The 21,605-nt window shown below is 36.6% G+C and overlaps 1 protein-coding gene across 4 annotated transcripts; it reads right to left on the minus strand.

The window, feature by feature from the left end:
• Positions 1 to 310: 310 nt before the first annotated feature.
• On the minus strand, positions 311 to 19,682 carry LOC149840593 (S-adenosyl-L-methionine-dependent methyltransferases superfamily protein). 4 transcript variants are annotated; one of them, XR_016431571.1, is made up of 18 exons: positions 19,268 to 19,682; positions 16,435 to 16,536; positions 16,223 to 16,289; positions 15,941 to 16,116; positions 15,539 to 15,802; positions 14,995 to 15,078; positions 14,839 to 14,886; positions 14,624 to 14,688; positions 14,131 to 14,179; positions 11,389 to 11,635; positions 5,676 to 5,797; positions 5,009 to 5,089; positions 4,845 to 4,919; positions 2,856 to 3,067; positions 2,522 to 2,672; positions 2,197 to 2,447; positions 643 to 743; positions 311 to 523 (listed from the first exon to the last, which is right to left on the minus strand). XR_016431571.1 is itself a non-coding variant. In XM_090004486.1 (16 exons), the coding sequence occupies exons 1-16, from the start codon at positions 19,634 to 19,636 to the stop codon at positions 2,256 to 2,258; spliced, it is 2,304 nt and encodes a 767-aa protein (XP_089860612.1). In that variant the 5' UTR covers positions 19,637 to 19,682; the 3' UTR covers positions 1,772 to 2,255. The 4 variants fall into 4 exon arrangements, 1 of the variants encoding a protein (XP_089860612.1); XR_016431569.1 differs by having other exon boundaries at positions 311 to 743; XR_016431570.1 differs by lacking the exons at positions 311 to 523; positions 643 to 743 and adding an exon at positions 1,772 to 2,115.
• Positions 19,683 to 21,605: the final 1,923 nt, after the last annotated feature.

Here is a 21,605-nt window from a genome sequence, read left to right on the forward strand (position 1 = left end):
TTATTGAGAGCACTCCCAAACAAGCAAGTGGAATTACTAATTGCAGAAAGTTCAACTGCAGTCTTTACAAATCCGCGGATTGCTTATTTCCTATCCCAGTTACCATCTGCCAAACAGTGTGGAAGGGCATGTTTGGAAGCAAGAAAAAATCTCACAGCAAAAAAAAATTGCTTATGAGAAGTTTTGATATGAAAACTTTTCTAATTGAAAAAGTAAACTTTTTAGAAAACTTTCTTTTTAATTTTTTTTTTCTGGTTTGAAATGGTTGAAAAAGTTTTTTTTCTTCCCAACTTACATTTTTCCTGTCATTTTGTTGCTTTCAAATGTGCCTTAAAAGAAAGAATCAAAGTGTTGAAAAAGATGAAAATTTTCTTGAAGAGCAACGGTTTTCTATAATTGGAAACTGACCTTTTAACGAGTATAAATGAGGAACCAACCATCACAGTCTCATTACAAATGTCAGCTTCACAATTAGTGACACCACCACAACTGAAAGGGCACCTACTAGAGGACCACCACATGGCTTTGTCAGATGAGCCAGGAAACACAGAGGGATATATCAGTGGCTGGATGAGTTTCACAAGACCTCTCATAAAGCCTAAAGAAAGCAATAGTCCCAGTGTCTTTCCAAAATTGACTAACCTCGTTCCGAAGATCACATTGTTCGGCTTGCGCAGAAGGGCGACGCCCATAAGAATCGAACCTTGACTGCCCGCCGTGGTTGATGGGGCTTTTCTCTTGGCCTATAAAAAAAAACATTTGGCTTTTTTAATCTGGCATTAACTAACTTGAAAAATTATCACGTCATTTTGTGACATCAGGTATCTGTCATTTTCAGAATTCATTAAATTTGAAGCTGACAGACTAACCATCATACATACTCTAAAAACCTTTAAACGTGTTTTAACACATTCATTCATAACCCTCTAATTCATTTATAACCCTCTTAAGTTATATCTAGATATTGGTAACCTATTCACTAGACAAAAACATAAAAATAGGTAAAAAAAATTATAAATTAGTAAAGAATTTTGTAAGTAGGATCAACCCAAATTCTATAACGCGGTATTGAGGAATGTATATGAAAACTCTCACTTATTCGAGTAAATACTAAATTTCACACACAATTTCTTTAAGAGAGTAGAATGTAACACCATGGAATTTTGTTCATTTTTAACTTTTAAATTTGAGAGAGACGTCCCCCAATTCTTTGACTTTATACTAAGAGACCATGACCTGCCTTATTGAGGGACCAGCACCAGGCTACATCAGAGAAATTTAGGCTCTGTTTGGGAGCAGATGAGAGGGGAGGTGGTATTTAACCAAAGGGTGTTTGGGAACTTCTTTTGGTAAGATGAGAATGGTGTTGAGAGTGGAGATGGGTTATTTTCAACTACATCCTCACAAGGGTACAAGCTTGTTGACACGGGTACGAAGGGCAAAATCTAGTATCCAGATACCATAGCACAGGAGCTGCTCGCTAATGGGTTTGATAACGTAAAACCACAGTTACAGACCCAAACAAAAGTACAGTAACCTTGAGATGATATGGGAGATGCATGTGGTTGCACTCCACACACGCTCTTAAGTTTAAAATACAAATTGAAACCAGTAAATTTGAGAAAGATTTTAATTTCTAAAGCTAATTTCTCAAATGCCTCACAAAACAATACAAATCGACCTCTCAAGATAAGAGATGTTGACATAAAAGTTTGATCTGAGAACCTCCAGCAGAACATGAAACAGCTGTCATCAATATCAAATACCACAGTTTTTGCCAATCTTATCAAATTCATTTCTCAAACTCCATTTCGAAGAAGGGAAAACATCAAATGTTTATTCTCATTGCATTAAATGGAGCAGAACTAAGAATAATAGCAGAATTAAGAAACAAACACAATCCAGTGTCCTGACAGAGAAAACCAATGGATCAACAACTGTCATGTTAACAATGGCATATAGCATTTAACCTATAGATACAACTTGCACGGGTTTACTAAAACAAATTCCAATGGTTCTGCAGTAGCAGCTTTTGTTCAATACTTTCGTCCAGCTTTATAAGCATCCACTAGCGTGCAAACATTCTATTGGAAAGGGAAAGCAGAATCCCCCAACCTAACCATTTGGTTGAAGGGAGCTGTAACAGATCCATACCAAAATTTATAGAGCAAATTTGTGAAAAGTCACAAGGAGTACCTCGCAAATGCTTTGCAGCTCACAGCAACATAGTGAAAAGAATACTCCAAAGCAGCATCCTATTTCAAGCGTTTGATCATCTTTGCAGTCTCTATGAAAGTTGATATCCTTGGTTGACTCAAGGTGAAGAGCTTCTGAAATTGTACTGTTGACTCTAGAAAATTATCCTCAACACACTGACCAGTAGGAAGTGCAAAAAGAACCTCATTGACATCTTCCTCAATCTTAAGACAGAATATATGAGGAAAAGCCTGTAGATATTACACCATGATCAGTTCAAGCTGCTATATATCATGATACAGGTTCAAGTCTTGCTTGGTCTCACCTCTTGCATTCGTCGAACAATCTTCTCACGGATGCTAGGGGATCGTGACACCATATTAATGATAAAAAGTCCAAAGTCTCCAAGTGATTCCTTCACAGTCACGAGAAAGGATTCCTCCACAAAATATTCAGGAGGACAGGTTAACCCTGTGCTGCTCACAAAAATAACCCAGACAAATAAATATGCATATCCATCTTTTTTAGTGAAGCTGGTAGTTTAACCAAGACCCTTCGGGATAGTCCAACTCTCCCAGTCCAGCAATCTTGTTCAACCCAGATATGCATAATTTGCTATTTAACAACAAAAATATTTAAAGCACAACTACCGCACTAACCTTAAATCAGCAGAATCTGCATCAATAACCAGTACACGAGTCCTGAAACTGTTCCATCTTGCAGCAGCATGGCTAGAGAATGAGCTATCCTTGCTGGACACAACTTTCATTTCTTTAGGATCAGTCTGTGTTCCAGGTACACCATCTATTTGTTCAGGTTTAGGAGCATGTGCTAATTTACTCACATACTGGATGCCATCACCAATCCGCACCTAAAGAACACACAACCTTTAACAATTACAAATCACAAGTGGCTGCTTGATTTTTTATCTACTACAATAGAAACTGACATATTTTGACCACAGTTGGTAAAATCGTCTAAGTGAATAGGTTTTTCAGAAAAACAATAAATCATTCTGAATTTGTTTTAAATCTGATCATTATTTAATTGGCCCATTTCAAATCTTATTTTTTATAATTTTTGTTTTTTAAAATATGTAAGTGCCTTGATTCAGGGTGTTCGACCAAAAATCAGCCAATTTTTTAAGGGGGGGCAAATTGACCTCCAAATCATTTTGACAAAGGGCCAATTTCGATGAATCAGCAGATTCATATCCATTTAAACAACACCGGTTTAAACAAATTTTAGCACTTAGTAGATAAGCACAGGTAATATGTTTCAAACTTCTCTAGAGCATGTGCCTTTGTGTGCAGACAAGAACAATTATTCAGCAAAATTTTAAATGAAATGTTAGCTGCACATCTTGCCCTAGCACCAGTTGCACTGCCCGCTGAAAGAAAATCCAGTGAAAACGATGAAATTTGTTTAGTGAATTTCTGCAAAGCAACTCGACGTAGTATTAAAAAAGAGGGGGTGTTGGGGAATGCCCTAGTATCTTTGTTGCACATGTTTTCACTAATGCCAGTGATAACGCATGCACAATTAAAACACTTACATAAAGTTTACTCACAGTTCAATGTGACTAAGCATAATGAGTGCCATTAGGTCACTAACTCCCATAAATATGACTGGAGAAGCATTTTTCAAAAATCATCTATAGAAGGCAAACCAATAGCGAGTAAAAAATTTTAGTTGAAAGAATGAAACATATTCAACATATAGCATTGATCCTTCAAGATCCAATTTTTCAATGTAGGAGGCTGAAATATATTCTATCATACACTTTTTCAGCAAATGCTTTCTTACGACCTTATTTGAACAGGATCTGTTCCATAGATTGTACAACTGCATTGGTAAGTGCTACGAAGCAAGCACTTCCTTACAGACAAATTTAGGAGAAGAGGACCCCTCAACATGATCATGTACTTACGATCCAATTCATGGAGCTGGTGACCAGATATTTCCAACTTAGATAATTGAACCAGCGAATCTCAAATAGAACTGCATTATGTTGATGGCACCAATCATATAAAGTTAAGATTTACCCCATCCCTTCTATTTCAAACTGGGTTTTGAAGCGTAGTCATATTAAGTTGGCTACAACATTCAGTTAGATGAAACTATGCATACCCTTTAGCCTGAACGAGAATAACGAGGTCAAGACCATTATTAAAAACTACCAGTGCAAGGAATAAAGCTTGAAAGCATAATGCCTCCAGTTAAAACAACAGAAAATCAGTAAGATTTGGAAGATTTCGAAAAGAGAAAAAGGAAAATGGATAAAGTGAGCCTTCAAACCTGCTTCCAAAAATACATGCTAACAAAAGCTGCTCCTGTGCCATCTTTGTTAAGAAAAGGGAGTAGGGAAAAAAGATGACAATGTGAATAAGTGATCCTACAAGCACTACATTGACCTATTCAGATAACAGTTGTTTCCCCGTAAACACGTATTATGCTGCCTTATGTTAATATCAGTGAAGGAAAAGGGATAATACAATATTAACAATACTCACCCCTTTCTTACCTCCCCACTCCAGGAAAAAACCACCTACAGGTCCTAACATACACACAAGTACAAATCTTCACCCCAAATATAATAACAACAAACCTATATTAGTTTATATATTTGGTTTAAGAATATAAGTGACCTTCATCTGGCTATCCTCTATAAAGCCAAAACAATCTCTAGCCAGATCAACAACAACAGGGTCCAGCTCTACGACCTGCATGAACATCAGAGAACTTAGAACAACCAGTGTGATTAGATTTCTGAATAATAGAAGTTTACATGACTAAAAAATTTGTAATGCACCTCAATGTCCAAAATTGGAATGTATCGGCGAAGAAACATTGGAAGAAGACCACCTCCTAGGCCAACAATAATTATATTGATCTGCAACCAGTAAGCTTGCAAGTCTATCATCTTATGTTACAAAATAAGCACACTAACAAGGGCATTGTTAACATCCACAACACCCAGAAGTCATTAACAAGCTCACCACATTTGTTACTTCTAACACACTTAAAACTACCATGGTAGTTTCATGCATCAATTGCCACAATGCCACCACACCAATGGCATTAAATTTGTAGAGTACATATGATAAAGGATGCTTTGCACTTACAAACAAGTATACAACTAAGAAATGTGCTTTTTCCCACTATTTAAATACTCCTTCAGGTGACAATCAATGCACAAAACCGCCTTGGTAATTTTAAATATGTTAAAGGCAAAAGGATTTGGTGTACACATCAACATTCATTAAAGGCCATGGGCTTTAACAACATTGTACTAGCAAAAACTAGCACAAAACGGAAAACATGTAATCAATGAACTATGAGTAAGTAATGATTGAAAAGTCCCATTGAAATATTTGCAACTGTTAATTTCATAAAACCATAAAGCTTTTGATGTAAGTGTTTTGGAAAACATTTTGACTGCAATCTTATTTTTCCAATACATGAAGCAGAATGGTTACTTTTTCTCCAGATGCCACCAAGTCTTCCATATTAGGTGCAATCAATGACAGCCCCGCGATTATTGCAGTATGATAGGAACTGGCCAGGTAGCTATGGTCAACTTCCAAATAATCCCTCAACCCTGCCAAAACAAATGAAATGGGAATTGATAACTTGAATTTCCTATTCTTTTTTTTGTTCTCCTTTTGAGTTTGTAACTTCAAATGAAAAGTTACTGATATATAAATCTTTCTCTAGCCATAATATAATAGTAAAAAAAGAAAAAGAGAAGACAACCTAGATAAACTTTATGCAGCTATCCACAAGCAAAGACCACATAAAAGTCATAACCAGAAGGATCACCACAAGGTACACGTGTAAAAGTAATCAGAATAACAATTTATAATAAGATCCTTTCAAAATCCAATTTATAACAATAATCATTATAATAATCTTTCAAAAATATATAATCATAAATGCAAGATAAGCACCTAAAGGTCATTCCTGCCAAAACAAGAAACTGATTTGACCAAATCACATAGATATCCACTAAAAGACACATTCCAGAACAAATAATATGGAAATTATACTGCCAAAGGAGACCTTAGGTTGAATCCCAAAGCCTTAGATGTTACCACACCATGGGTTTAGGTTAAAGGTGCTAGAGTGGAAGGCAAACCAAAAACGAAATCGAAAGCAAACCAGAAGCAAAACGGAGTTGAACCCAAAGCAGGACAGAAATCATAAAACATATTATTATTTCTTTAATTATAAAAATATATAATTTATGTGTTCTAGAAATATGAAAAATCATAAATATCATACTTAAATGGAATGATATATTCTAAATATATAATATTCCAATATAAGGAATAACATATTCTAAATATATAATGTTCCAATATAACCATCCAATACATTAATCAATTGGCGCCAGCATAACAATAATTACTACTAACAATGTGGAGATTCTGAAATAACACAATCTCTGTCTAGATTCAAACAATGGATACATCAACAAAGGATCGCACGCCCTTTGGAATTCCTAGTTAAAACAAGGTCATTTAGGTGCATTATGGTAGTGTGAGAACAGTACTCAGATCTTGTTCTCATAAACTTAAAACATCAAAATTTACCCACATAACCCTGGTAGAAGGCACAGGGAACATGCTGTTTCCACTATTTCCAGACCATCAGCTTCATAACATAGCAAGCCCTCATTGCCTTGGTGGCAAATGTTAATAATATTCAATTTTCCTTGTCATGGGCAAGTTATAGCAATTTACAAGGACAAGAAGTAATTCGTTCTCCATTATTTACAAGGACATCAAAGCAATTCACTCTCCATGTGTTCCTTCTGCTGATGCTCATATATTAACCTTGAATTTGTCCCCCAAGAATATGATCCTCCTAAAAATGGTATGGTCCTTCAAGTTGCAAAAAATACTTGGTTTCCAAATCGTGGCTTGTTTAGAAAAGATTCAAGTCCCCAATGGTTTTATTTTTCCCAATCTAATTGCTTGCTAGCTTGCAACAATAAGGTTATAACAACAAAGGCACACTATTGCAAACTAATACTAGATCAAAGCATTTACACAAGTAAAAAAACCAAGCAAAGATTCTACGTACAGGATGCCACAAGTGTGTGCAATGTGTGAAGGAGCATCAAGAAGAAGAAAAAAAGGTAATGGAGTTCTTGAGTGGCCTAGATGGTGAATTTGAGCATGTAAAATTGAATATTATGGGAAGAGCTGTGTCAGATTTTGAGATATCACCAAACAGATAAGCAGAGGAGAAGAAGAGAACGCGGAATTTGGGGCTGAACCAGTCACGACTTTTTCATTAAGAATCGTGACCTATTTCTCTTTCATTTATATAGATGATACAATAATTTTAATGGATGTGATAAACCTACAACATAAACAATATTATAAGTATGCCCCAATAAACACGTGCATACAATATACAGTTTGGATCTTGTCCAGATCCAAACTGATCCAACTCACATGGACTTTAATAGCCTCCCTCAATTTGTGCATGGTTCTGTACCATGGACAATTTGTCCTTTAAAAACCAAAATCTATTCATAGTCAGTCCTTTTGTAAATAAATCTGCCACTTGATTTTGTGTAGAAATAAAGTGAGGTTCAATCTCTTTGTCTTCAACCTCTTGCCGAATGAAGTGTTGATCTATCTCGATATGTTTTGTCCTACTGTGATAAATAGGATTAAACGATATTTTGATGACACTCTGATTATCACATAGTAAAGTAGATTTTGAGATCGGTTCCCACAACTCATTCAACAAGTGCCTTGTCTAAGTAACTTCAGCAGTTGCCGCAGCCATCGATCGATATTCAGCCTCGATACTTGATCTAGCCACTTCTTTTAGTTTTCCGCTACTCCAAGACACCAAATTTTTTTCAAGAAAAATGCAATATCCCGATACAGACCTTTCATCAGGGCCGCCTCCGCAATCCGCATCACTGTAAACAGTAATGTCATGCATACTTTTATTTTTCCAGTTCTTATAGAGAAGCCCATCTCCAACTGTACCCTTCAAATACCTCAATATTCTCTTGACTGCATCCATGTGCCATGTTCATGGTTTATGCATGAACTATGACACTTGGTTGACTAAATAAACGATGTCAGGACAAGTAAAAGTAAGATATTGAAGCATGTCGACTATACTTCGATATCTTGTAGGATCCATATAGAACTCTCTATCCTGTGAACTAAGTTTTAGGTATAAAACGCTTGGAGTAGATAAAGGCTTGCAATCCTTCATGCCAGACTTTCTCAACAAATCTAATGTATACTTGTGATGCATTAGGGTCAAGTAATCATCCTTTCTGTCCACTTCAACTCCAAGAAAATATCGCAAATTCTCAAGATCTTTCATCTTAAACCTCTGACTCAAGAGTCTCCTTATTTCTTCAATGTGATTCTTTGAGTTTCATGTAGCAATGATATCATCGATATATATCAACAACAAGGTAATTGTACCTTCACCTTTTAAAATAAATAGTGAATCATCCAAGGGAGATCGAGAAAACCCATGCTTTTGTATTTCCAAGAAGAAACTTTCAAACCACGAGCGTGAAGCCTGTTTCAAACCGTAGATGTCTCTTCTTAGACATGTGTTCCTGAATCTCTTTCAACATACCCTGGGGGTTTCTCCATGTAGACTTCTTCCTTCAAATCTCCATGAAGGAATGCATTCTTCACATCCAATTGATTCAATCTCCACCCATGATCAACAGCTAAAGATAATATAATTCTTATTGTCCCCATCTTAACAACAGGACTGAAGGTTTCATCATAATCCTGTCCTGACCATATTCTTGAGTGAAACCCTTTGCAACAAGTTTGGCTTTGTATTGTTCTATGGTGCCATCAAGTTTGTACTTAATTTTGTAGACCCATTTCGAACCAACAACATTTTTATCAGTGGGTCTGGGAACAATTTCTCATGTTTGACATTCACGTAGGGCTTTCTCATTTCTTCATTCATGTCTTCAATCCATTTATGTGATTGCATAGCTTGATAAAATGCCACGGGGTCATCATGCTTCTCAATCTGAGATAAAAATAGCTGAAAATTCATAGAAAACTTTTCCATAGCTAACCCACCTCTCAATAGGATGTCTGAATCTGGTTGACCTTCTCACGTTGCTTTCAGTCACATGATTATCTTGTTCTACATTCTGAACAGGAGGAGAACCTTTTCCTCTTCTCACATAGATATACACTTTGAATTTATCAATATGAGAAGGTTGTGGGGCTGCACCTTCTTTAACACGTGAAGCTTCATCCTCTTGAACGCCAGACGAAGATAGGCCTACTTGACCTGGGTTGATATTATCCTTATCAAGAGACAGTGCCTCCTGAATACACTAGGATGAGCAATCACATTGATACTCGCAAGTAAATCTACATCCAGCCATGGATGATAAACTTTTGCTCTGGGAATTCGTTAGCGGAGATTGAAAAATATATCACCAAAATCATTCTCATCAAAAACAACGTTTTTTGAAATTTTAACATGCCTAGTCACAGGGTCATAACATTGATACCCTTTATAATCATCGGCATACCCTCCTACAAACCTGCACTTAGAAGCTTTTGACTGCAATTTATTTCTAAAGGATTAATCAATATGGACGTAACAAGTGCATCAAAAAACAGGCAGAGCATTATAATCAGGATGAATTCCAAAAAGTAAGAAATATGGAGAATTATTTTGTAAAACTGTTATGGGTAGACGATTTATAATGTAAACCACCGAATGAAACGCTTCTATCCACAAGCTAATAGGAAGATTGTTGTCATGCATCATACTCATGGCAATTTCAACAATATGTCAATGTTTTCTCTCAGTAATCCCATTTTGTTGAGGCGTATATGGATAAGACACTCTACGTTGTATTCCATTACTTTGGAGAAAATCAATAAAGTCCTTTGAAACGAACTCACCACCGCCATCACATTGAAAATGCAAGATATTGGTAGAAAAGTGGTTTTGAACAAAAGCATGAAAATTGTGAAATAGGCGGAAAACTTCAGAATTGTGTTTCATAAAAAATATCCAAGTATAACGAGAATAACTATCAATGAAAATAACATAGTATCGGTTGCCAAAAATAGAGCAAATGGGAGCAGGTCCCCAAACATCAGAATAAAGAATTTCATAAGACCTTGAAGCTCTTTTATTGATAGAATTAGTTCCCTTCTTTCTTCTAACATTTATTGCAGGTAAAATGGCATATTTTAAGACTACTAGTGATAATCATAGACAGCATCCTCCTTTTAACATAAAGATGCAGTTACACTATGAAAGATGAGGAACCCAATTTGCACATTGATATTTATCATGAAGAATGTTACAAATATACGCCTGAGTGTACAGCCTTGCTATAAACTGATAGCAGATGAATTATTAAGAAGGTGAACATTCAAAAGATTCAATAGGTAACAGAGAAAAGATTGGATCATAAATAGATATAAAAGCAAGTTTGTATCGCTCTTTTGTCTAATATGAATTTTTCATTTGTTCTTTTTTTTCACTTATTATTTTGGTTAAAAGATACATCCACTTGCAAGTGCCTTGTAGAGTTTGAAAATATGATAGATTGCATTCCCCCACCAAACAAATCAAGCAACACACAGTATTATAAAAATGTTCTTTTCCAAGTTTCCATAATCTTTTTATCTTGATTTTTTCTTTCTTACCTGTCTTACTAAAAAAAATTCTCACGGAAATATGGAAGACCATCATCATCTCTCAGGGACGTTTGCAAACCTTTGAATCACTCACTCACCTGGGAAAGCAGCCTGAGAAACATTTACACCACAGGAGCCAAAAGAAAAAATTTGACAGGAAAAGTGTAAGTTCAAGCAATTTCCCCTGGGAAAATGATATGCAGATTTGCTAAATCTAAAAAACACTTCCTCGCCTGGGAAACAGTAGTCTACGTTCCAAGGTGATAAAATGTTTGAAAACATTTTCTAGAATCCACAAGAAAACGAGAACTTTTGGCAGTTATGTTTTTTAAATCTTCTTTAAGTCATCCAACAATGATATACTACTTCTTCTTGCCATCTTTCTCTGAAAGCCTGATCCATTGCCATACAATGAAATGACAGTGTGTGCATGTATGTGCATTCTGTGGGTGTATAAAGATGGTAATGAGCAAACAGCCATCATCAGTTAATGGAACACCCAGCTGACCTTTTCGTGGAGATTTTTTTGTGATTCTAGAACCAAAACTTTTCTTCTTTCGCCCTGCTTCATAAATGTTTCCAGCAGTATCCTTCCTTATGAGCAAAGCTTCTGACTGCACCAAACCTAAGCTTCTTTTAAAGCTAAGACGCCGAAATGTTGAATCATTTGATGCAATGTGATCAGCACTATGAGATTTATTTTCTTCATAGACAACATCTTCAACAATTATTTCACCAGTCATGGCAGATGTGACCTAAGATACTTAAAAAAGTCAAGAAAATTTCAAAAATCATAACGAGGAAGATTGCATGTTTAAAGCTTAAACATCTTATTTGAGCAAAGCATCCATGAGCCTGAAACAAAAAAAAGAGGCCACACAACAAAGCAATATGAGAAAACATACACACATAATAACAGGGCCATCAAAGAAAACAACGGATGAATGACCAAAAACAATAAGAAAACAGCAAAAGTGAGACTGCAAGCAACATTGCTGAACCCAACCCTCAAGGTGCAAAAGTCATGCTTGCATATGAAACTGTCTTTGTGCCTTAAGGCACATGAAAAAGCATGTTGGAGAAAAGCAAACACCTGATCCAGTTAACGCACACTTCTGAACTTGTGGCATGCCTCATAAAAGTCATACATTGCTTGTAAAACCATAGTCAACAAGGATAACAGCCTCATTGAATCATTTATTAATTTTAGACATCAAAAGCCAATGCTGAAAAGATTAAAATGACTAAAAGGAAGGGCCTCATGGTAGAGGGGGAGGCCGCAACCACCCATAAAGTTTTCCAGCAAGCTGCATGAGCTTTCAGGCAAACCAAATCCGATTTATCAGACTTCCAGCAAAGTCCTTCCCTACCAGAGGGACCCAGAAACCATGAAAAAGTTTGGCAATCAAGTTCATCCACTTGTACCTCACTGAATTTAATCGGAAAATCAATATTCCAGCAATGAAAGGTGCAGATTCCCCCACCTGGGAAACATGTGGAAACCCTCAAAACATTTGAGCCAAAACAAAAATGGTTTCTGTTTGGTATGTGCAAACACGACAGACAAGTATTATAACCTTATACTTTTAAATACCAAATTGAGTTCACAGAGCATTATTTTCTGACAAATATTATAGCCTTGGACTCTTAAATACCACATTGAGTCCAAATAGAGTATTATTTTCTTTATGTTAAATGTACATTTCACTATACACAATGAACTGTTACCATATATTGCAGCCACAAATACCTGCTGTTACTTTTGTTAAAATATGATGTATATATATATATATATCTATATATATAGATTACGACACATACATATATATATAATATATATGTCTATGTGTCTATTTATATATATAAATATATATATATATATATATATTGTAAAACCCGATAGGGGTATTTCTGTCATTTCACCTGTTCACGCATATCTTTGATATGCTTTCTTTTCTTTCTTTTTCCTTTATTCTTTTTCCTTTTTTGTTTTTTTAGTTTTTCTTTTTTATTCATTTGAGAGGGGTCCACATAGAGTCGTTGGACCCCTCCAACGGTCATAAATATGACCGTTGGAGGGGCTCCAATGACTCTATGGGAGCCCCTCCTTGGGTCCCTTGCTGTGTATAAATAAGGGGCACTGCCCCATGTATTTCTTAAGCTTCTTGTGAAGCATTCTATGAAGTGAAATATAATTTTTACCTCTTTTTTGTGCTTGACCACTTTTGTGGTTTATTTTGCCCTTTTGTGGCCTCTTGTGTATGTGCGTGCTTCCGTGCTTTCGCTTGGAGACTTTTCCATTTTCATTTGGCACTTCATTACAACTTTTACTTTATTGTGTTTGAAGGCCACGGATCTTAGATATGTGAAATGACTTTGGCATCCCACACCAAGAATAAAGGTGAATAAACACTGAATCTCAGACCTCAGACACGTCCCAAAAAAGAAAGGCATTTGAGATTCATATTTCATTTGAGATTCGCATATGATTGGCTCAAAGATGGAAAGGGGGTTGTGCCAGAGATACATGCATCCTTAGTCCTCAAATCTAAAATCCAATCAGACACATACTAAAAGATTTTTCATAAGAAAAAAACACATGACATTGTGATATCTTGAAAAACAAATGCAAAATACAAATTTATCACAACACTATAGTTGTAACATTACAATATAAAAAAGAGTACCATAGATATAGGTCACATTAAGAAATAAACTGTAGCTATATGTCTTTCAAAGCCAAATGTTTTAGGTATATAGATGACAACTATAAACAAGTGAACAGACATACAGACAAGACAAGCAATCACCCTAAATGCCAGCATCGACACGAATTTATTTTGGATTTTTATCTATCAATAATTGCAAATCCCTAACAGTTGTGTCCCACACATGCATGAAAACATGTGCAGACAAGCACACCACACAATCACAGAAATGTGCACCTCCCCCACCACCACCACACACACATGCAAAATATATGTATGTATGTTTGCACACATACACATGCAGAGCAAGTGGAGAGATAAAAAATTTAGCATGTTGATATGTAGCAGCACCCAAAAGTACTAGATTGGACGTGAGTTTGCTGGGCATTTTGAACTTTGAAGTACCAATGTTACATAGCATTGAATATATCAAAAACTTATATCCAAGAAAAAATTGGATCAAGAACAAAACAATAAATGCAAAAACAAAGAGAAATAAAGATGTCAAATTTCTAGCAACACACAGTAACAAGGAAACAAACCTGATGAACAATATTTCGATGCTTGACACCATCATCGGCCATCATGAAACTGAAGCATACCATAATCAAGTAAGTATACAAGTGCAAAAACATTTATAATCAGTGTAACACGTAAATAAAATGTGACAAAAATATATATAAACACAGAACAAGCGATATGTAAACTACATCAGAAAACATCAATAGAGAAAAATCAATTCTTTAGAATTCATACATGTTCATTTTAATGGTTCATGTGTCCTATATGAGTCTAAATAGTCAAAAAATGATCCAAAGTGCATGTTTATGTAGACAAGTTAATACTAGTTCTTTGTGATTGAGTCCATCTTGCACTTGAGATCAAGAGAATACAGAATTTCCACCCTATGTATAGTGTTCAGAAAAGCACAAGCCTAAGAGCATGAATAAACATATTGTTGCATAACACCACAAACAGACACCATACCCAAAGGAACAAAAAAAGTCAAAAGGAAAAAGGAGAGACATGACATACGGTATTTGAGTGTCGTTGTCAAGTTTCCCAGGAGCCAAATTTTTAACTAGCGGAGAAAGATCTTTCTGGACAATTAAAAACATAAAACTAATTCAGCACATAAAAAACAGCAATATCATGCACTCTTTTTTGGGGTTGACTTTCTTTTAGAGTGGTTGGGGGAGAGAAAGCAGCAAGTACATTGACTATAATGGCAATCCAGTATAAGGCAATACCTGGATATCATCCATACCCACAATGTTATGTTCAGAGTCTAAGAAGACCTGAATTATAAAGAGTTCACGCCAATAAAACCTAGTTAGATACTACCATCCATGAAGAGAACTGAAGAATCACCTAAATGTCAAAGTTGAATGATGAATCAAACTCACCATGATCAGGCGATCCGCTTTGGCATTTTCAACTATTAACCATTGGCCTTCTTCTGAAGAAAAGAGCCATTCATGTGCCCTCATCTGAGGGAAATTATGTCAGCTGTACATCTCAACAAAAGCAAGCCACAAGCAATTTCAACACAGTGCAGTAACAAACAAAAGAATACAGGCAATTTAAACACAGTACAGATGACATATTTCCAGTTTTGACTCCAAGAACAAGGATATCATTCAATATTTCCTCTTTCACATACTCAGAAGGGCTAATTTTCTCTTTCTTTGCAAGTTAGCATTAGGGCCCCAATGACATAGAGTGCCATTATCTTGTTGTATGAATTTGCACACATGATGTGATCACTCAAAAACTTTAGAACAGAACAGTTCTCATATACTTTCTTCACCACCAAATTCTGCTAACTAGTATGAGTTACAGCCATGAAAGGAATGCAAATTACAATGAGCACCTATATGGAAGAATATAAACAACATCACCAAAGTCCAAACACAAAGTCATGCTTTTGTGATGAAAAGCATGCCTCACCTTTGGAACCAAAAAGACTCCACAATGATACAATCGAGGATCAGATGCCTCCTTGGAGTCCATTACTACAGCCATGTAACTAAAACGAGACACCCTTTTGCCGCCCAACGTGAGATGGAATCGGCGACCAGGAATAAGTTGTTCCAGATCTCCTTTCGGCCCCAGCTTAAGATCTTCCAACGAATAAATAATATCACTGCCACCTGACAAGCTTCCACTCCTTATTTTGTTCTCTGTCTCAATTATTTCCAACAGACCACGAACCTGTGGAAATGCATTAACTTATCTTGTGTTAAGACTCCAAAATCTGAGTCTGAGATTCAACTCCATCCAGGACAAGGATGGATGAAACCAGTAATGATGAATAAAAAGTGAATAACCAGAGGCATGGCCATAACTTGCCTGACTTCCTCCATGATCAAGAATAAAACTATCCAAAGATGGCACAATCAATTCCAATGTACTGGAATTTTCTCTTGTTGCAACCAAAAGAAAGGTTTGAAATCCATGGTTGGCTTTCTGAGTTATTGCATGTATATCAATCTTCCATCCAAACCTGAACTTGGAGAAAAGCAATTCTGCAAAATCAGGTTTAAATTTGTCAGTCAAGGAATGCCAGCAATAAGATTGTTCTTCTCACCATTGATATGGCACGGCAATGACCATAGAATAGTGACATCATACCTATAACATGAGACTCAGCGAGTGTGAGGCAAATAAATTTCCCTCCAGAGCTGAGCACTCTCTTCACCTGAGATCATGCAACCCATCCCACGAAAATCCAATGTTAATGCCTTCGAATGTAACCACATTTTAAGCACCAAGTGTGAAAGCATACATGAAATGAATGAAACTCATTACTCAAATTCCAAGGCTCAAATTGGAGTCCCAAAGACCTCTGAGAGATATTGATTCCCAAGCTCTGGACCATGTTCGGGTTCCATCAGCGCATCAAGCCCCCCTTTGTCAACAACAGCATTGAAAGATCCATCTGCAAACTAGTATCCAAAGATTGGGTAAAATAAAGTGGAATATATATAGGGTTTATATTTGGTACAACCAATTGTACCTACAATCTAGTTTGAACCTCACAATGAGAGTTGTTTTGACACAATCTAACCTCATAGATGTGTTCAGCATGATCGATTTAGTAGGAATCAACTCTCGGGTCATGTTTTTTCGACAAAAAACATATTTTTATGAATCTAGAAAAGTTGATGTCTTCATAGCCATTGATTTTTGGATCGCCAGAAAAAGCTATATACAGGTCGAATTTTGGCGATCCAAAAGTCAGTTCCCACTAAACAAAACCTGTAGATCACATCTGTAATGTTAGATGTGAGAGAAAAAAACAAAAAAGGGGGTTCCACCCCATTTGCTAGGCTGTTTGCACATACAAACGACTATAGCAAATCTTAACCCATATATATATATATATATATATATATATATATATATATATATATATATATATATATATAGTGTGTGTGTGTGTGAGAGAGAGAGAGAGACGCACAACATATGCAGGTAAGTGAGCATGGCAACTGCAACATATTTTTCATATAAATGAGAATTTACCTCGATAGGAACTACAACGAACCACAACAAAGAAAAGGTTAAACCATCAATCAGCTTTGATCGATGCAAATGTCATACATGGCCCATACATCAAGAACTCATAATAATGGTGGTTAATTGATGACATTTCAAATAAAGTGAGACCCTTCTCATTCACCAAGGAATAAAACAGAAAAAAAAAACAGGCCAAAGCACATTTTATGTATTCAACTTCGAGAATTTCATTCTGACCCTTGACAACGAAAAATAATCTTTAACCAACGAATCAAACAGGAACAACAGCAGTTCAACGATCACGGCTTCCACATGCTCTAAAGCTAAATGGTACAAGTAGTTACGGCTGCCAACAGGTTGGGTCAGGGCTGGGTCAAGGTCGACGCAAACAAACCCATATAATTAATGACTGGGTTCGGTTTCGGGTTTTGCCGGGTTACGAAAATAGAATCCCAAATCCAGACCCACATAATTTCAGAAATTTATTTTTACTGAGAAATACATATAAAATACTCGGGTCAGGTCGAGCACCCAGCAAAAAAGTTCAGGTCAGATTGGGTACCCGGCAAAAATCATAACCTATACCTGGCCCACGTACTGCTCGGGTCGCGTTCAGATCAACCAGAATATTATTTGTGTCAGCACTTTTCATGCTCACACCTAAGAATTCGGGTTTGGGTCAGGTACCCAGGTACAAACCCGACCGATTGACAGGCCTACTAGTAGTGGTAGTGGTCACCATGGTAAGAACGATGATTTCATGTCAATTATTACACAAACAATTTGAAACAAATAAAAATAACAATCATACAGAAAAGGGGATTAAACAAAAAAGGGGAGACATGTCTAAACCAAGATTGCCAAACTAGGAAGCGGAAGCGGGAAACGATACGGGAAGCGGAAGCGAGAAGCGAGGCATTTTAAAATTTATCCAAAGCGGGAAGCGAAGTTTCAATTTAAAAGTGAAATATGAATAAAAAATGAAGCAATATGGAATCAAGCAAGAAACAAATAAAAACTAAAATAAAATTGATCATTCTTATATTTCATGGTTTTTCTGTAAAAGAGTTAAAATTTTGTTAAAATTTAATAATGATGGTTACCAATTTAAAGAAAGTACATGGAAAGTGAGTGAAAGCGTGAGAGAAAATACATGAAAAAGATGAAAAGAAACGTGAGAAAAGTATATAGTATGCATAGACCATGTGTATGAGAAGCATAGAAGAAGCGTGGGGGAATCGAGCTTCCCATGAAGTTTCGGAAGCGAAGAGTATCACGCTTCCGAAGCGAGCTTCCCACCTACCTAAGAAGCTTTTGGTAACTCTGGTCTAAACCACAACGAGTTACAGTGAGTTAAGGATTTGAGGATAGCATTCCATTCCATCCCTCAAATTCACTAGCATTTCCATTGAGTCTTTAACATACAGGTGAATAAAAAATAGGCCGTACATCAATCTCAAAAGAAAATACATACCAAAACAAAAACATAACTACTTAAAATTTAAAGGTCTCAGATTTATGCTCCGGGTTTAATGGTTGCATTCAGATTTCATTGTCCCTTTTATTTTTTACAATATTTCTTCTTTCTTCCCTTTTGATGACCATCAAAGTCAATAGCATGTTTCATGAAATTGAACCAATAAGTAAACCAATGCCAGAGCATTCGGGGCCAATCAAGCACACTTAGAGCACCAAACAAGAAATGCCAGAAAACAAAATTTTAATCTTGGAGCCATGTGTCATGATAAATCCCTACAAATACGCCAATGGATTAGGGCTTAAGGGCTGTAACGAAATCACTCAAATTCACTAACACGACTCCAGCAAAAAGAATCGCACAAATACAATTTAGAAGACGAAGAATCATTGAACACACTTTGCACCGGTGGCACACAATTCGATCTCAATACAGGATAAAAAAAATAACAGAAACCAAACTCTAACTCAGAAGAGGAGGCGATAAAAAAGCGTGCCTGTAACCAAATTTATCACTCAAATTCACAAAAGGAGTCCAAGAAAAAAAAAAACAAACAAATTCATTCAAAACATAAAACATTGTGCATCCATTGTGCCGATCAATCTCGATGTGGCAAGAGAAAGATTCAACAGAGCTCTAATTCCAATCGGAAAACGATCGAGGAGAGGCGGCGAGAATACCTGAAGATCGGTCATGTCCATGACGCGCCAGCGCATGGCCGGCCGCGAGCGGATGTGCAGGCGGAGCATGTCCGAAATGACGATCCTCGAGAAGTCAATGTTGGTGATGTCGGGGAAGCCAGCGTCATAGAGTGCCTCCGACAGACGGGAGTTCCCGCACCCGGGCACCAAGATCCGGCAGGCGGCGGTGGCGCCTTCATCGGGGGAGGGGGGCGCGAGGGAGCGGAGCTCGCGGAGGAGAGGTTCGCGGAGGTCGGACCAATCGGAGTACCACTCGAAGGGGTCGTGCATACCCTTTATGGTGAAGAACTTGTCCCAATTCTCTCTGCTCGTGAAATCCCCCAGCGTCTTCAGCAACTCCTCGTCCATCTCTCTGCCTTCTTCTTCTTCTCCTTCTTCTCTACCGTTGGAAACCCTAATTTTGTGGGGGGGAAACCTGCTCGCGGGGTTTTGCTGGGGTTTTATTATGCACCAATTGGATCGGATCCGGACCCGATGTTTGAAGGGACTTGGGTGGTGAATGAAAGGAACCACTTGCTTGGAAGGCTCCGTCGAGGCGTGACCAAGGACATCGATGAATCAGATTATATCCAATATCCGGCCGAATTGGATTCGGTTTTGTTGCATTTGGTAAGCCACAAGTATATCCGAATATAATTGGATGCAAATATGGTTTTGATTTTTCGTTTTTGAATCCGAAAATTATCCAAATTTGATAGATATTCAAACCCTTTTCCAGGTAAGAAAATGGATCTGGTATGAGCTTTTCACCATCCAATTCTGAATTTGAAATTTAATCCGAGTCATTGATTATGGTATTGGTCACATCCAATCCAAATCGTTTACATCCCTATGCATGTCATGATTGTTACCCAGATCAGGCATGATAGAATTAGGATTTGGTTTTAGTGAAACAGATCCGATTAAATATCCGGATCTGACCAGTGGAATTCGAGCAGTATATGGATATACCGGTATGGTATGCTAAATTTCATGCCATGCCCAAGTTCGACTCTCCTTTCGTCAGCATTTTTTTTTTAAAGGCAAGTTGGGCTTATGCAGAACCCCGCCAGTTATCCAAAGTACCATTGGGTTTTGAACCTGTAATGTCCGACCACAAGGAAACGTGCACTGACAGTTCCTACCAAACACGCAGAGCGTAAGAAATTTTTCGATGTCATAAAAAAAATCACTTCATAGGTCTCAAATTTTAACGTAAGAAATATAAAAATTTAACAAAAAAAAATACTTAGGTTTTTTATCCTAGGGGTGGTTAGTCCATGTAAGTAAAAAAATATATCATGTCCTGCCACGAGAAAATATGATTTTTTAGGGACTTAAATATTTATGAAATATTCTGGCCATTGATTTTCATACTATATAAACCTACCCAATCGGGTGATCCATTTTATGAAAATATGAAATATTCTGGCCATTGATTTTCATACTATATAGTTCATATTTAAATTGGACGTGGCCAAATACTATATTATATTAAGCAGAGTTATCAGTATTTATCAAATCCTTCCATATCTAATATTAAACATAGTTATCAGTATTTATCAAATCGGTCCCTATCTAATAGTGTAACCTAATGCATCTCTAAAAGTGATGTGTGTGTGAAAAGGCAATAAAATTTTGAAAAATAATAAATGAAAATGAATCATATTGGATTTCTACTATATTAGAAATGATATATTTTATACATACCAAACAAAAAAAAAATTGTTAGGCATAACCCTACCATATGTCTCTTAAACCCCCATTAGGTAGAGGATTCAAACCTCAGCCTTCAGCTTGGCACAGGACCACATGTGATACCACCTCGGTGACATACCAAACTTTTATGTTTTCCATACAACTTAGGATATGTAACTTTCATAAGAAAGTGTTGAGCTAGCAATCTTTTACTTTTCCTTTCCCACTTTGAATGAATGAAACGGCAAATTATCATGGTGAGAAAGTGTCATGATGGTACAAGTGGATCTCATTTTTTCCCACCATTTAGTACTTTTTATGTATGAATCCTTTCCTCACATGAAATCAAAAAATCTGTGGACATACCAAACTTTTATGTTTTCCATACAACTTAGGACATGTAACTTTCATAAGAAAGTGTTGAGCTAGCAATATTTTACTTTTCCTTTCCCACTTTGAATGAATGAAACGGCAAATTATCGTGGTGAGAAAGTGTCATGATGGTACAAGTGGATCTCATTTTTTCCCACCATTTAGTACTTTTTATGTATGAATCCTTTCTTCACATGAAATCTTTCTCACCAAAGGTTGAGCTGGCAGGATTTTAAAAAAAAATTGTGCCCTTTTATTATTTTCATGA

Source organism: Nuphar pumila, chromosome 4, assembly GCF_984573655.1.
Source record: "Nuphar pumila chromosome 4, dmNupPumi1.hap1.1, whole genome shotgun sequence".
Classification (NCBI taxonomy): domain Eukaryota; kingdom Viridiplantae; phylum Streptophyta; class Magnoliopsida; order Nymphaeales; family Nymphaeaceae; genus Nuphar; species Nuphar pumila.